Source organism: Carassius carassius, chromosome 18 (genome assembly GCF_963082965.1).
Source record: "Carassius carassius chromosome 18, fCarCar2.1, whole genome shotgun sequence".
Taxonomy (NCBI): Eukaryota; Metazoa; Chordata; class Actinopteri; order Cypriniformes; family Cyprinidae; genus Carassius; species Carassius carassius.
In genome coordinates, this window is record NC_081772.1 from 5818616 (window position 1) to 5835578 (window position 16963).

Consider the following 16963-nt stretch of genomic DNA (forward strand, 5'->3'; position numbering starts at 1 on the left):
GTGCATGCTGGTAATGGATTAGTAGCCTAAAGCAGTGTAGAAGGAAGAATGGATGAAACTGAGTGGAGTGGGACTGAACAGTGGACAGTGAACAGAGGTGATGGGAGAGCATGTGCATATCTCACTAGCTTTGAGCAGGATCTCTGTGGCCTGCTGTTGCACTCTGTCTCTGGATGCCTCCAGCTCACACTCAGACTCCCTCTGCCTGATTTCCACGATCTCCGTGTCCTTAGTCACCTCCTCCAACTGTTTATGCAACTCCTGCAGAAGCACATACAAGTCAATCAAAAAAAATGACCAAAACACTTCCCATTAGAGCTGCCTCTATATTTAACCATCATGTGGTTTCTTACGTTGTCTCCGTCTCTTCCTCTCATAATGTAACGCTTTCCATTTTAGCTCCTCTCACACCGTCTCCTCTGTTCTCAAATTCATCCTCATTAATTGTGCATGTACATATTAGCTCTCGCCCTTTCATCTCTACTCTCTCTGTCAATTTCATCCGTCGCTTTCTAAAAGAACTTCTCTCGGCTTCCATCGCTCATTGCCTTTGGAACTTTTTCCTTTACTTCCACCGTTGTGGAGCTCATTGTGTTTAAATCGTCAACTTTTTGACTGAAAAAATTCATACAATGTATTTTGTTCTTCTCATACCTCATTAAATTCTCATAGATTTTATTACTGATTTCAAATTTACTATCGAAACATGAATTAGGTCTTTGCCCATTCAAGCACATAAGAAGCTTAAAATAAAATAAAAACTAACAATAACTTTTTTTAAACTCTTTTAGTCTTGGATGGTTTTACTGGTGCAATGAGAGTGTTATATGAACTGAGATATTCAATATTCACTAAATAAACACATTTAGGTGCACAGTTCATAAGAAAATAGTATGCAATTTTAAGTAGGATTCAGTACACTTCTCTGTCTGTCTGTATATCTCTATTATATGGACAAAAATGTTGGGACATAACTCCTAATTACTGATGTCAGGTTTATTACAATTGTAAACTTAAAATCCATTAACTCAAGTCCCTGTTGGTATAATGTCCAGTTTTCCTAATACTTTTGTCCATCCATCCATCCATCCATCCATCCATCCATCCATCCATCCATCCATCCAGTATACTATTTAAAAGTTTGGGGTCAATAAGGTTTTTTAAAAAGAAATTAATACTTTTTTTTACTATTCAGCATGTATGCATTAAATTGATCAAATCCATTAAATTAAATATTTAATTATTAAATATAATTGTGACGAGTGGGGCGGGGCCGAGAGACGTGGGAACAGGAGCGATGCCGGTGGAGTGATTGGAGATGAACGACACCTGTTCGACCCACCGGTCTCGAGTCCCACAGAGGAGATGGAAGGATACAAAACTGGAGCAACGACAGAGGACCAGGCCTGGGTTTTAGTTTGTGTTTTGCTTTTTATTTGGCGTACAATCAACTGATATTTAATAATGACAAAATAAATACAAAACAGCGCGTCAGCCCCTCACGGACGACTGACGCGCTGTTTTGTATTTATTTTGTCATTATTAAATATCAGTTGATTGTCCGCCGGTTCCCGCCTCCTTCTTCCCGATGATTAGGAAGGTTTTATCGTTACAGTGGTGCCGAAGTCCGGGAGAAGGAGGGACGCGCTGCTGAAGATCCCTCGCCGCTGTGGTGAATCCGCGGTGCCATCGAGCAGGCGAGGAAGTGTGCCGCCATGGACGCTCGAGGCGGTGGGCTGGAGTGAGTTGCCGGGGACGGGCGAGCTCGCTGCTGATTTCGTGTGGAAGACTGAAATCAGTCACGGACAGGCGGCTGCCGTACGTGAGGGAGCGGAGGAGTCGGCGCCGTTCGCCAGGTGGCCGGAGCCTGCTGCCATCCCTGATGGTGGAGTGATTGGAGATGAACGACACCTGTTCGACCCACCGGTCTCGAGTCCCACGGAGGGGATGGAAGGATATAAAACAGGAGCGATGACAGTGAAGGACGAGAGAGGACCAGGCCTGGGTTTTAGTTTGTGTTTACTTTTTATTTGTGTGCAACAGTCGTCCGCGAGGGGCTGTTGCGCTGTTTTGTGTTTATTTTGTTATTAAAGTCTTTATTTGATTGTCCGCCGGTTCCCGCCTCCTTCTTCCCGAAGATTACGGAGTTTTTATTGTTACAATAATTAAATTAATAAATTAATACAAATATAATTAAATTAATAAAACATTTATAATGTAGGGATCTATGATGTCTGCGATGCAGAAAACATGGACAAAATCACAGAATCACAGGATCATTAAAAACTTCACAGCAACACACCAAAATAAAGAAATTAAATAAATAAAGAAATAATAATAATTCAGTTTAACTTGAAGAAACTGTGACAGAAATATATTACTGAATGTAATGATAGTTCTATTACTAATAATACAATTATTATTAAAACATTATTTTCAAGGAATATTTAGCAGAATTTTAGTTTTTACCAAAATTTGTTTGCCAGAAAATAAAATATTTTTAAATAAAATCAATTATTTAGAGATGCTTTTGTTGATTAAAATTCAATGAAAACATTAAAATGGAATCCAGAAAACTAATGAAACAAAAAGAATATGAAAAAAACATTAACAATGCAACTTTTAATAAATCGCTGTTAAATTGTGTAAATTGTGTTAAATTGTGTTCGTTTCATGATTTCAATTAGTTATACATGCTTTTTGATTAATACAAATTAACTTTACCATTAAAATAGAGTCTAGAAAAAAACAGAATTTGAAAGAAAAAAAAACCCTAAAAAATATAATAAAACAATTTTTTATAGGGCCCTAATAATGTTACAGAAGATTTCAGTTTCAAATAAATCATGTTCATTTTGACTTTATATTCATTAAAGAATCCTAAAATAGGTTTCCGCAAAAAAAGAAGAAACATTTTTCAACATTGATAATAATCAACATTTCAAGAACTGATGAACTGTTTTCATCATGTATAATAATAAGAGATTTTTCTTGAGCACCAAATCAGGATAATTGAATGATTTCTGAAAGTTCATTTTCAAAATACCATTTAAAATACTTTAAATAATTATAATATTCTTGTATTAAAATATTATAGTTTAATAGTATTGCTTTTGCTGTATTCTTAATTGTATTTTTTGAAGTAATGTCTGGTGCTATACTAAAAATGCCCCTGTAAAATGAGCTGTGTAATCTTTTAATAAGGCGACAGGAGTCTCTCATGCGATCGGGTGAAAATCAGCACCTGTGGAATCTAAATAGTCTTTGATTGAAGCGTGTCTGATATGCAAAACTGTGACTGCAGGCTATTTAACCTCAGATATTTGGTTTTGAATTAATTGATTTCCCCTCTTAATGCTTTTTGTTTATACTTAATGCTCCAAGAGATGTGATGTGGATCCTACAAACATCTCTTACCTGAGTAATTCAGTATTTGATCAGCAAAGATGAACAAAAATGTGCACAGACCTCAAGGAGTCAGATCATTATGAGCTCCAGTCTGAAAATGTCACAGTGACTAAAGATCGATTCCACTAAAGATCTGCTCTGTGTGTGTGCATTCAGCTAAAGATGCTCGGCACATTGCCATTAAATAATCATTCTAAAGTGTCATAAAAGCAAGAATTTATCTAAGACAAACATAATATTAAACTGGCCATTACTGTTCATTTGAACGAGCATATTATAAATCGAGCCAAGCATGTATCTTTAGATGACACTCATAAATTACATTTCATCAGTTCCTCCATTCAGAAACAAGTCCAAGAAATGCCTTGGAGGACCATGCTGGCAGACTGGGGTTTTCTTCAAAGATATTTGAAAGACAATTTAGAGTTCAGGATGTGTGTCACTATGTGTGAAGTCTCTATACTGTAGATGTGCCTGAAACATCTGATGCATTCAGAATGAAACAAAAACACCACAGTAGTTTGACATTCACTGCTACAATGTTCTGCTTGTGCCATTTTTAATATTAAATATAAACCCATTTTAGTACCATAATGTGATGCAATTTAAACAAGATATTCAACAAGAAAAAGCATGTAGGGCTGTTAATTAAAAATGAGACCAGCGGCCACGAACGTGTTAGGAAATAATTTTGGAATTTGAACTATTAAGATCAGATGATTCTCATTAAATGAGATTAAACATGCAACAAAAGATTTAAGCATCAATAAATTTACTAATGAAAGTGAAATTAAGTTAAGTTAACAAATAAGTTAACAAATAAGTTAAGTTAAGTTAAGTTAAGTTACGGGAACACTCCACTTTTTTTGAAAATAGGCTCATTTTCCAACTCCCCTAGAGTTAAACAGTTGAGTTTTACCTTTTTCACATCTTGAAAATAGTCCCCTGCTAGTTTGTGTAGTTGCAGCAATAGCAGAGTTGCTGGGGATTATTTTCAGGTGCTGTGTAGTCCCTTGATTATTACGCCAGAATGAGAGTATAGTTCCTATCCAAATCCGCCTAGAAAATCACAACTTTTCATTTTTGTCGTCTTAGTACACAACGTAACTACAGAAGAGTCAAGTTCTGAATAGAAAAATATCAAAACTCTTTGGTCATTTTTGAGTGAGATAACGGTCTAATCAGATTCAATGATCTATGCTAAGCTAAAAGTGCTACAACCAGACCAGATGATAGACTGAATGGATTTAAAAATGGTACAACTCAACTGTTTTACTCTTTAATTAAAATAAATTAGCTTTTAATAGTTTACATTCTTCTAAAACAGCTTTAGTGCTATAAAAAAACAATACAATAAAAAATTAAATAAAGAAAATAAAAGGAATAGACAAAAGAGTCACAAAGTGCTAAGTTGTATCTAGCCCCTATCATTTTATTTCAAAGGACATGTGATGCATCTGGTGGCCTTTACCTTGATGTTGTTCTCCGCAACAATGAGGGAGGCCTGCAGTTTGTGGGATTTCTCCCTGCTCTCCCTGGCCTCCTCCTGGACCCGCTGCAGTTCACTGCGCAGCTTCCCCAGAGTCTTCTGCAGCGCCGCTTCCTGCGCCTGGAACTCCTTCCTCAGCTCCGCTTCGGTCTTCTTCCAGGCCAGTAGGTTCTCTGCGGTCATCTGCTGCGTGCGCTTCATGGCCTCCAGTTCCCGTTCGTAGAATGCCTGGGCTTTATTTAGCTTGGCCTCATACTCCTCCACCAGACGCTTCTTGTCCTGTTTCAGTTCCTCTACCCTTTCGGTAAGTGAATCCACCTCTGCTTTATGAAGCTGTCCCAGTTTCTCCTGGTCTTTGCTGTAGTTGGCATTCTGGCTTTGGTGTGAACGAAGCAGTTCTTGAACCTGTAAAAGCAAGAATTCAAGTGTTGTTTTTTTTAAGTGGATACTGTTTAATGTACACTTATCAGGACAGAATTTGGAAAAACATCATTATTTCTTTATTAATGTTGTGTAGCCTTATGATTTAAAATAAAAGCTGGAAATTTAATGGTTCAAACCCCACAAGGGTTAATTTATGACCTTTGGCCAATGACCTTGACCCAAAGTTGCTCCAGAGGTACTGTCCCTGTAAAAACTGTAATGTTAATCAACAGATTATTATAATTTACCCAAACTTAAATAAATCTAAACATAAAAATTAATCTTCAGCAAAAAAATAAAAAAAATAAAAAAATAATACATTAACATAGTTTTACTACCATTTAATAATAATAATAATAATATAGTTTGGAATTTACTGAGGTATATTAATCTAATAGAATATTTCTATAGCGCTCTTAAATGCAGCACAAAAATCTATATTTTCAAGGCAACAGTGAATTTAATGAGCATGAACACAGATTCAACTGTGTGAATGACTGGTTAGTCCCTAAAAAGTCAGCAAGCCTGACTTTGATGGTTTTCCATCAAAATATAGGTTTGATGATTTAATTGAAAAATTAGGAAATTAAGACTTAAGTTTACATGTTAAAGTATTACATATTTAGTTTAAAAGTTTAAGTTTATAAGTTTACAGTTGTATTATTGTATTACTATTAAAACGTTTTTTATTTTATTTTACAGTGAAACATTACAGTAGTACTATTTTGATTTGATTTAGTAATTGTTAAATGTTAATTAAATTACAATCATTTAATAAAAAAAAAATGTAATTGCATATTAAATGAGAAAAAATGCATTGTAATGAGATTGTTGTCCCTAAATCATGCAGCCCTATGCCAGCTAGATTTTTATATGTACCATAAGTAAATAAAGTAAAAAACACTGGACACACCTCCTGCCGATGTGCAGCACGTATATCCTCAAGAGCCTGCCGTTTCTCTTGCTCAAACTGGGCCTGCAACTGTCCAAAGGAGCGGAGCTTCTCCTCGAAAGAGTGTCGCATTTCCTCCACCTCTCGGGACATGGTGACCACGCGCTGAGTGTGCTGCGCCTCCGTACACAGCTGCATGTCCTCCACCCTCTGACGGTACGTCTCGAACTCTGCCAGGGCCTGGCGCTTCATCCGCTCGTGCAGCTCCATGGACTCCTCCAGAGACTGAATGCGCTGCTTCAAGTCCATCTCATCGCTGATCTTGCTCTTGTACTGCATGATCTTCTCCCGTGTTTCCGAGAGGATCTGCTGCACCTCCTCTTCATGGGCTTCCTTCAGGGTCTGGATGGCCGCTTCGTGCTCGTCATTCTTGGTGTTGAGGGCATAGATCACCTGGACAGGTGAAAGGATGGAGCATTGAGAGATCTACATTGCAATAAGGCTCAAATGAATCAAAGTTGCATCATCTTCTAGAACCTTCTAGGCAGCATAACCTGTGTTTGCTCAGTCCATGACAGCTTAAAAAGTTGAGAAATGCCACAGAACAAGCTTAATGTTAAAGGTTAAGTAAACACTGTTTTGCTGATCTAGAGTTTTTGTGCTTAATGCATTACACATGTAAAGCCACTCAAGGAACCGAGACACTTTAGCAAACTTGCTTTGACTGACCTTTAAATCCAGCTCAAATATGGGAAAGGGTTTCCATTATACTTTGAGATGTTAAACTTGTAGGGTAACACCATATTTACGAAAAACTTTTCTGTTTCTTGCTATACTTATTCTGTAGTGGTTGTAAAGCTTACAATGGACATCAAAAGTACCAAAACCGCACATAAAAATACAAATAGGCTTGACAATTTGTGAAAAATATTAGCATGACATACAGTAAGCTGTATATATAAACAAATAATGAACAATTTTTACTGTAATATTTCATTTAACTTGCATAGTTTTAATTCATGGTTTTTGAAGATCAGAGGATGTCAAGTAACCTGTTCATCTTGTCATCTGTATAATTTGGCAACTTATACACAGTTACAGGTCACTGGCTGTTTTATCTATGACATCAGCAACAACATAATTATTGTTTTGCCTATCTTTTAATATGCAAATAACTATGCAATCGGGGTGTATAATTGTATGGTTAGTTGCAATTTATTATTTTTATTTTAATTTAGAGTTTCCCAACTGTCTGTGACTCTCCTTTAGTACAAAAATGTGACCTATTTATAAGTTGCAACCCACCAACTGAGAACTGCCTAGACCAATAAGATTAATTATTAAAAATATAAATTATGTTTTTTATACCATGAATGAGGCTGCTAATGCATTTTCCAAAGAAAGCTAATCAGAAACAGTGCACAAAAACTGTTCAGACACGTTTTTAAAGGGAGAGAGCTTGAAAGTCTCTAATATAGGTCTGAGATTAGCTTCATGAAATAAAACTTTGGGTTGCTCATGAATACTTTTAGTTATTTAGTTAAAATTACAGACATGAAATAGGAGATAAATTCATACCTTCATCCGCCATTGACAGCCCCGAATTTAAAATCAGAGCACAAATGCATAAACGTCCACAAATTAAAAGGAAATCGGAAAATGCAACTTCAGTGTTGAAACAGCAAAGACATCCAAAACAGCTCTTATTTCTTCTAAGCCAAACTATTCCCCTGCTTCCAATTATTTGGAAACAAAGTGACCTTCGACTGCAATTCTCATGCTTTGTGTGTCCAGCTCTCACTTCATTTCCATAATTGTCTAGACATCTGATTAGGTGAGAGCCATTCGGCCACCTGAGAGCGGCACAATAGAGTTATCTCCATTACAAATCCTGCTCTGTGAGAAACCGTGACTCAGTTTGAAGACGTACAGTATGTGCTACTCTCATCACATCTATAGCCGACTCTCCCCCAGGATTGACCACACAGGATTCCATTATTCTCCAGTTTTCTTTCACCACACTATTCACTCAGTTCACCTCTCAGCCAGACAAAAATGAGCTGATAAGGGCAGCAGTGGACACAGAAGAAACGGTGGTTCAGTTACTTTGACTATGTTTGCTCTCTCTCAGTCAATGCATGTTGATGTCTGAAGCTGATCCCGAGAGATGTGCAAAAACTGGCCATATTGGTTGTATCTGCTCTTTTACTGCGTCAAAAGTGGAGAAAATCCTCACAACCTGTTTAAAAGATCCTGATGAACAGGTTTCAACCTTATCATATCCAAACCAATAATTGGCCTGTTTCCAATGGCGATACCACTACCTTACTGACTTTAGCTAATGCTGTTTTTAAAGAGCACTTGCAAAGCTTCTACATTTCTCCTACATTTATATTACCTTTAAGGCATGTGAGATAAAAATACAGTATGAAAGTAGCCAAACCGAATGGTATTTAACAGCTTTTTTTTCTGGCGTACCAGTAATTTTTATTATATCTTCATGATAAGTAAAAAAAAAAAATTATGTTTAGTTATTGCATTAGATATGACTTAACAATGAACAATTAATTTAAAATAATTTTTACATGTATGACATTTTTATTTTAATAAATGCAGGTTAATGTTAATTTATAAATCTACTACTGTCCACTGTTAATTTTCAATTTTACTCAGTATTTTCTATTTTACTCCATATTGACCGATTATAAAAGATTCCAATTATTTTAAACAGCTTGAAATGCTAAAAATGCATATGTATAAATTAAAATTTAACAATAGTAATATAAAAGTTAGCTAACACAATACCTTGTCAACAAAAAGAACATTACTGTAAAGTGTAATCAAATAATTAGCATAAAACAAAATATGAAGCATGAGTTTTTAAAAAATGTAAAGGTTTTTAGAAAAAAAACTATTTCTTTCTTTCTTATTATAATAATAATAATACTACTAATAATACAAATCTGAGCCCAACTCATTGAACAGTAGTATAGCACATATTCATGACTCTTTTTGAGGAAATGCACAACTCTTTCTTGGAAGGACAATTCATACTGAAATTGTGAAAAGAAAGTGTCAGTCATCCTGTATAGGACTATATTAAAATTCAGAAGGCAGTCAGAGTGCCAGCATTCATTTTAAATCTCAGAACATCCTGGAAGTTACACACTCACACTGATGTGCACTGACTGTTGCTGAGTAAAACACTTCTGGAATGGTTTAGCTATTTCACTTGAAAAAAGAGTCAATGTGACTAAAACAGTTTTTGAGCTATTATGTTTAGAAGTCTAGTCACATTTCTCTGAACATGTTCGATTGGTGCATTCCAGTACAGTGTTACAATTCCTATCATGCTGTAAATAAAAGCCACTGTCATGAGCTCAGTGTACATAATCGAGTGAGCTTGAAATCTAGACAAGATTTTAAAGCATCAAATGTACACTTCTGTTGTGATGTCTTGCAATGCAGCACAGTTTAAAAATAATTAAAGCTCAAAATATTAATAAAAACTATAAGTACTTAATAACAATACAAATAGTATCTAAGTAATACTGAAATAACAGGTTTCATATTTATTATTATGCATGTATTTTACTATAGAATAATGAGTTGTTAATGTTTGTAAGATACACACACAAAAAAAAATGTGTAAAATTTATTTAGAAAAACATTTTTACTCAGAAATTGCTAGCAATTTCTTTTTTAAGTAGAAAGACTGAAAAGGTATTTTCTAGTAAAACACTATCAATATTTAAAATTTAAAAGTTACCATTCAGTATACAATCTGAAAGGACAACAGTGCTTGAAATGGGTCAGTAAACACTGTTACGCAATACCGGCACTTCAATACTGGCAATATTTCAGTCTTTAGCGTACTGGCACTTTTTACTGAGTCAAAGTGTCAGTGTCTGGATGATTAGAAATGACACAATAAAGCAGGTAATTTGAAACAGGTATACTTCTGGAAAGTTCAAGGATACAGTAAGGATATGCATCAGTAATAAGTAATACGTGTAAAACAGCGCTAATGCAGAGAAAACACGTCCAATTTCATCAGAGATGGTGAACAGAATAGTGACTCGCATCCAGATGTATGTAAATTGTTCTTTTCAGCATTTATTTGACTTAAAATTAAAAGTGTTTTATAATGAATGCTGGCTGAAGGTGTTTAAGATTACACAGTGGTAAGTAGTTTAGTTATTCTGAATGAATCCGTATAGCAGCATTTACAACAGGTTCAGGCAGCAGGGTTAGTGGTTTTTTGGTGTCTCCCTGTAGTCCTGTTTGGTATTGCAGCTTAACTGGTGCTTATTTACATACAAAATGCTCTAAACATCGTTCTTTTTCTTTCTTTCGGCATTACATACAGTAGGTGGCCAACCAGAGTTTGCTTCTTACCACCGCGAGCACCACCACGACTGCTAAGTGCATTTGCAGCTTTTAACCGCTGAGTGGTGCTTTAACCACAAGTTAACAAACAAACACATCAAAGCAAATAGTTGTCAGCTTGTGTTACATCTGACGAATGCAGTCGGGAAAATGAAAGAAAAACAATGTAGTTAAAATATTTAATATTATCATATGAAAATTTAGTAGGCCTACTTATGAAGTTATGTGCGTTTCTTAGAATTAATGCAAGCAGGATAAATGTCAAGTAGGGATGTGCAAGTCAGAAGCGCTGAGGTGCATTATGTAATATGAAGACCATGTGAATCCTACCGTTCAGTTTTTTGCTGTATTTGCTGTAATTTTTGCGCATGCAAAATTAATTCCCAGGAAACAAATGTTAGTATTTTTAACGGGTCATATACACTTGTGCTTATATTATCTCTAAGCTACACATTGGGAATTATGGGGAAAAAATTATGTATATATATGTAATATATATATAATTTATATTTTTTGGGGGGGGGGGGACTTCTTTCTTTCTTTTTTTTTTACTTCAAGCACTGACTACGTATTTATAAATGTTTGAGTGTGTTATGAATTGAGTTCTGTTGAGCTAGCATGGCTAGAAATGTTTGCATTGACAAAATATGACGATTTGGTTAATGGTTTAGATTTAGAACAGTCTTTGTAATGAAGTTTTTAACTTAAACTGTATTGTCTTTTTTTATTTGCCACATTTGCTCAAACTTTAGTCCTGAATACTTCCAATTAATCTTGCAGTCAGTGAGATTTTGTCCCACTCCCAAATGGAATATGAGAAAAACCCATTAACTCCCACAACACTGCGAAGTCTTAATCACTTTGTATTTGAATCTGAGAGTCATTACAACTGTTTCAACATCAGTCAATAAGGCCAAGACCATGATAATGATAATTACAGTCATTTGCAGTGGTGCAGAGAGAACAGTATATTGTTCAGTGTATAAAGGCTGCATGTAAAATGGTCCAGACCACTTTTGAGGTGAAGTAGGAGGTTACTGTGTGGCTTCAATCAAAGTCTATTTCACAAGATGTGGCTTGGTAGAAGATTAAAATGGGTCTGTAAAGTGCAATAAGAGCTCTTCTTACAGCTATTGACTTGGCATCAAGCTTTGACCTGTTATATATAACATATTCTCTGTTTTAATGAATGACTGACCATGCACTACAGCTCTCTGTCCATTGATTCTGCATTCTCAGGCACACAGGATCAATTCATAACTGGCAGACATATGAATATGCATTAAGTGGGGAAATTGGTTATAATGAAGTTGAGAGATAGTGCTAATTAGTGTAATTATATGCATGGTATCCACTAAACTGCAAGGCACACCTTTAACGAATAGGTAATTAAAGCAGTTGAAAAAGAACAGTATGGTCTGGCAGGAAAAATTCGGAAACGAAAACAACTGTGCAGACGACTTCAACTATAACATTTATTAATCATTATTTAAAGGCTCATAAAGGGTTTTGTAGCTCTAATTTCCTGCTGCATAAATGGCACTGTATACAGTGAGACCTGGAGGTGTGAAATATACTTACATTTGTTCCCCTTTGGTTTCATCATAGCAGAGTGTTTCTTCAACTACAATATGAAACCCCAATTATGTAAAAGGTGTTGGGGAGTCTAATTTGGGCTCCTGAGAGTTTTTAATTACAAGGTTGGTTTGTTGTTACTTCTTAGATTTAAGGGATGTTTCACACAGCTACTGATAATCTACTGTATTCATTGTGCTTTGCATTGTACACAGACTGAAAATAAGAAAGCAGGTCTTCCAACCATCAGTCATGAGTGTAATGACTATTGCATACACTACCGTTCTCCCCCCCCCCCAAAGAAACTCATACTTTTATTCAGTAAGGCTGGAATGACACGGTAAAGATCAAATAAATGCTCTTCTTTCTATTCATCAAAGAATCCTGAAAAAAATGTAACAAGTTTACACAAAAATATGAGGCATAACAACCCCTGTCAACAATGATAATAATAAGAAATACCGTAATAAAATAAATAAACAAATAAATAAATAAAATTACGTAAATAAAAACCGGTAGTCAAATAAAAGCCGGGTTCCTATAGTGGCCGGGGGCGTGGTCAACACGGACAAATAAAGGCCGGTCTTAAATAAAGGCTGGGGGAAAATTTGTGCAGCAGAGCCAGTTAACGAACATACACGCCCACTGCCGGAGCGTTTCTCGTTCTCGAGTCAAGAACCGGTTGCATCAGTTTTCGGATCACCAGAACACTGAACCGAGAACCGTTTCTGTCGGACGCGTCTGATTCGAGAACCGAGGAGCTGATGATAACTGCGCATGCCCTGGCTTTTACTTGAGGAATTACGGTAATACATAAAAAGTGCAGCAAATCAGCATATTAGACTGACTTCCCAAGAATCATGTGACACTGAAGACTGGCGTGACCAGTGTGCCAAAAATGATATTTTAACATCTATTAAAAGTGAATATAGTTATTTTAATAATATTTCACGAAATTACTTTTTACTGTATTTTAACACAAATTAAGCTTTGGTGAGCAGAAGAGACTTTTTAAAACATAAAAACTCTAAAATAATGTCACAAATCCATGTGACAGAGCCTCGTGTTTGCAGTCCTGTGCCAGTTCATCATTAAATGTTGCCTTGATGAGGTCAGTTATTATTAAATGTCATTAAAATATTACTGTGCTCTGAAACTGAAATTCTGCATAAGGACTAGTAGAATATCTTTTTTTATCTCTTTTTTTTTGCAAATTCAATGAAGGGGGTCATACAACAGGGTCTCGAGCTACACTTCCTTTGCCACGGGCATTGAAAAATAAGCTCACTTTAAATTCTACGTGCTGCCTTTGCCTCGGGTGCTACAGTCAATATTAAAAGCTGTCAGCCCTGTTTACAAAGCCAGTCCGAAATCAAAAATACAGGGTGTGAGAATGCTGAGTACATCTCTACAACTCTTGTGGAACCTCGGAACAATTGTAAAGTTAACGAAACTCCTCTCTAGTCAAAAGTCTGTCCTTAAAACCTCCCAAAATCTACTAAATTCATAAAAATGTTCACTATAAACCAAGTCTTAACAAATTGGCTAATCTATAGATGGTTTCAACGACAACAACATAAACAAACGTTACTGCGCATGCGTGCTTTTGTGGCCCTAACTTAACTTCTGGTAGACTTCCAAATAGAATCAATAACAGCAGCCAAGTCCCTCTAGAGTAGATCTTTTTTTTGATAACAAACAAAATATGTTTGCTGCGTAAATCAGGTGGACTTAATGAAAATGCAAATTAAAATTTCCGAGCAGGAGATGCATAAAGCGCGAGAAATAGAGGTTTCCACAGTAACAGCTGTAAACAAAGCAGTGCTGAGCTCACAAACGCTGCTTTTTCAGGCATATAACATGCAAGTCTTCCTTCAGAAATACAGTGATATAAAAACACCGTGCCTCGTTTTGATATTTAAACATATAAATGTAAGGAATTATTATTATTAAACGTGCAGTACGTAACGTTACTCATGTTTATTCAATGAAGCCTTTTTGAAAATCTATTCACCACATTACTGAATCTATACAACGTTCAAAAAAAAAAAAAAAACGGTAAGTTTTTCCGATTTTTATAATTTAGTGTCTAAAAATGCATTGCATCATTAGATTATTTTATGTTTTTAAAAGAAGTATTTTATTCTCACCAAGGCTGCATTTATTTGACCAAAAATACAGTAGCAATTGTAACATTGTGAAAAATTAACAACATTTAAAACATGTTTCCTATTTGAATATATTTTAAAATGTAATGTATTACTGAATTTTACTGAAGTTATTACTGAATTTTCAGCATCATTACTCAAGTCTTCAGTATCATATGATCCTACATAAATTATTCTAATTTGCTGATTTTCTGATAAATAAACATTTTACTCTTTACTGTTACTTTTGATCAATTTAATGCATTTGTGCTGAATAAAAGTATTCATTGCATAAAAAAAAAATCGTACTCATCCCAAATATATTTAATTCATTAAATAAATACTGCATGATCCCTGGCAGTTCTCACCCCATAAATATGCATACAGGTATCATCAACTTTTTCCTTGTTAACTAAACTCGTTCTCCTCACATTGGGTGCATGTTAAACCCAAACACAAGTGTTTGAACAGAGGATTTTGGATGTGCTTATTTGGATGTGTTTTGGATCTCCATTTTAAGTGTTTGTTTTATCCTAGACTTCCTCCCAATCTCAGTTCCACATGAATATTCACACTTCAGTTTAAATGCTCTTCATGGCTGCTTTTTATGGCAATAAAGGCCAAATAAAAATAAAAAACTTTTAAAGTCTCCTCAGAGAGCCAGAGTCAGTCCTGTGGAATCTAATGAAGCACAACTACCTTCAAAAGTTGCCCTCCACCACAATATAAAAGAAGATTAATGGTACAAAAGCTATGGGAGTTTCATTGGCTTATGTTTAAATCTGATTTGTGCACTAAGAACCATCCGAACACAAAGCCAATAATCCAATTTTAAGATAACACTTGGTTTTTCTGTTTGTTTTGAGTTTGGAAGAGAGATCAATCTGCAGTTTTGGAATAACAAATGGATTTCTCCTTAAGGAAAATTGGTAGGTCACTCCTTCAGTTCCCAAGCTGTTACCTGCAATAGTCTTTCTTTCAAAAATTGATTCATGCTACTCCTGAGGACAGAAGGATATAAAGTGCATTTAGGAAGGGTGGCAGTGCTTGTTCAGTGCCCTGGAAAGTTTGCTGCACCAAGCAGATTTGGGTTGAGCGAACACAGGCACCAAAGTCACAGATATTGGCAAAGCCTGCTGTACTAAATATCAATGGCACTCTTGAGCAAAGATAATAAATCAAAAAGACAATGCTATTTGAAAGCAAGTCAGGGATAAGCGTGACACTAAGGTGTTAGCTTCATTAATCAGCTTCCCTATAGCCCCGGTTATGGAAGCATCTCCACCTCAGAGTAAATATGACTTTGTTTCTCATAAATGCTTTATACAGTATCTCCCAACCGTTACTTGTAGTTTCATGTTCTTGTGTCACAATGTGATATTATATCTTGCAATGTGATTTTGCTTCTTGGAATTGTGACTGTTTATCTTAATATTTTGAATTTTCTTTTATGTCAAACTATATCAAAGTGCCTTCCTATTTTTTATTTACTTCAATGTGAAACCGGCTTCCATACCATGTAGATTATGAGGCTGAGATGCCTCCTACATGAGCTGTAATGTTCCTCAGTTTTCTCATAACCCTCTTATATATCTTCTCCATTTCTTCACTAGCAATTAAACTACCAGAGGGTATTATGTAATACTTCAGACACCAGTCCTCTAGAGAGTAAAGATTACAGCTACTAACTATTCTAACTTCCAGAATGCGAAGAAAATAAAAACACCTGGTGAAAAAAGAAAAGTAAAGAAAGCACAATGAGAAAAAAAGGTGAAGTTTCCTTCTATAAGAAAGAGAAAGTACCAAATGAGGGCATAAAAGAAAAAAAGAGTTTGAGCAAGCCAACTCTGACAGCTGAGCATGGGGTCAGAGCTTTGATGGGCAGTTACGGCAGAAAAATCAAGGCGAGGAGAACTATTTGCAGGCTGAGATTTACACCCAGTGGAATTTAAACCTGCAGGAGAGGTTTTAAATCAGACTTCACAGCACTTAAAAATCCACATCTCCATCTCAAAAAGACCTTTTGATAAAGTACGTAGTGATCTGTCTCCTTGCAGCTCATACCACAGGCATATCTTTCTTTCTGTGAACTTGATATTCAGATACTAGTGTGAAAAACAAATGGAGCTGAGTGTTAAATGTATGACTCCCTAGCGGGGTTGTGCTTCATTCAGATTTGAACTGAAATAACTTTGTTCAAATTCCAATTCAGTTTGTGAATTTGAAATGTTTTTGAGTAGCAAACAAAATGCAAAATTGCTATTTGAAGTTGGATGTTTTGTAGAATTTTGTAGAACAAAAAAAAAAGTTTTGAATGTTGGCAAGACAGACAGACAGGAAGACAGGAAGATAGAATGATATATAGAACGACAGACAGAGACAGATTGAACAAAAAAGATAACTAGAATGATAATGTAAAATGATAGAATGACAGAATGATAGACAGAACAACAGACAGACAGAATCAGTGTAGGTTTCCACTGAATGAAGCCCTAGCTTGACACTTTGTCCACTCCCTTCGTCAGAATCCACATCAATAAATCCACAGAACCACTCGTGAAAAAACGTATCAGTTTACTCAGTTAGCATCAAAAAACATCAGCACAGGAATATTACATAAAATAACAACGATTAATTACC

General features: G+C 35.7%; 1 protein-coding gene across 2 annotated transcripts in view; it reads right to left on the reverse strand.

The window, feature by feature from the left end:
* LOC132092204 (protein FAM184A-like) overlaps window positions 1-16963 on the reverse strand; it is a 111913-nt gene that overhangs the window by 66909 nt on the left and 28041 nt on the right. For both annotated transcript variants that reach the window (XM_059498351.1, XM_059498352.1), the window contains exons 2-4: window positions 6234-6665; window positions 4880-5302; window positions 126-261 (exon numbers count right to left, since the gene is read on the reverse strand). In XM_059498351.1, the coding sequence (XP_059354334.1) occupies window positions 126-261; window positions 4880-5302; window positions 6234-6665 (991 nt within the window). The remainder of the gene's footprint in view (window positions 1-125; window positions 262-4879; window positions 5303-6233; window positions 6666-16963) is intronic.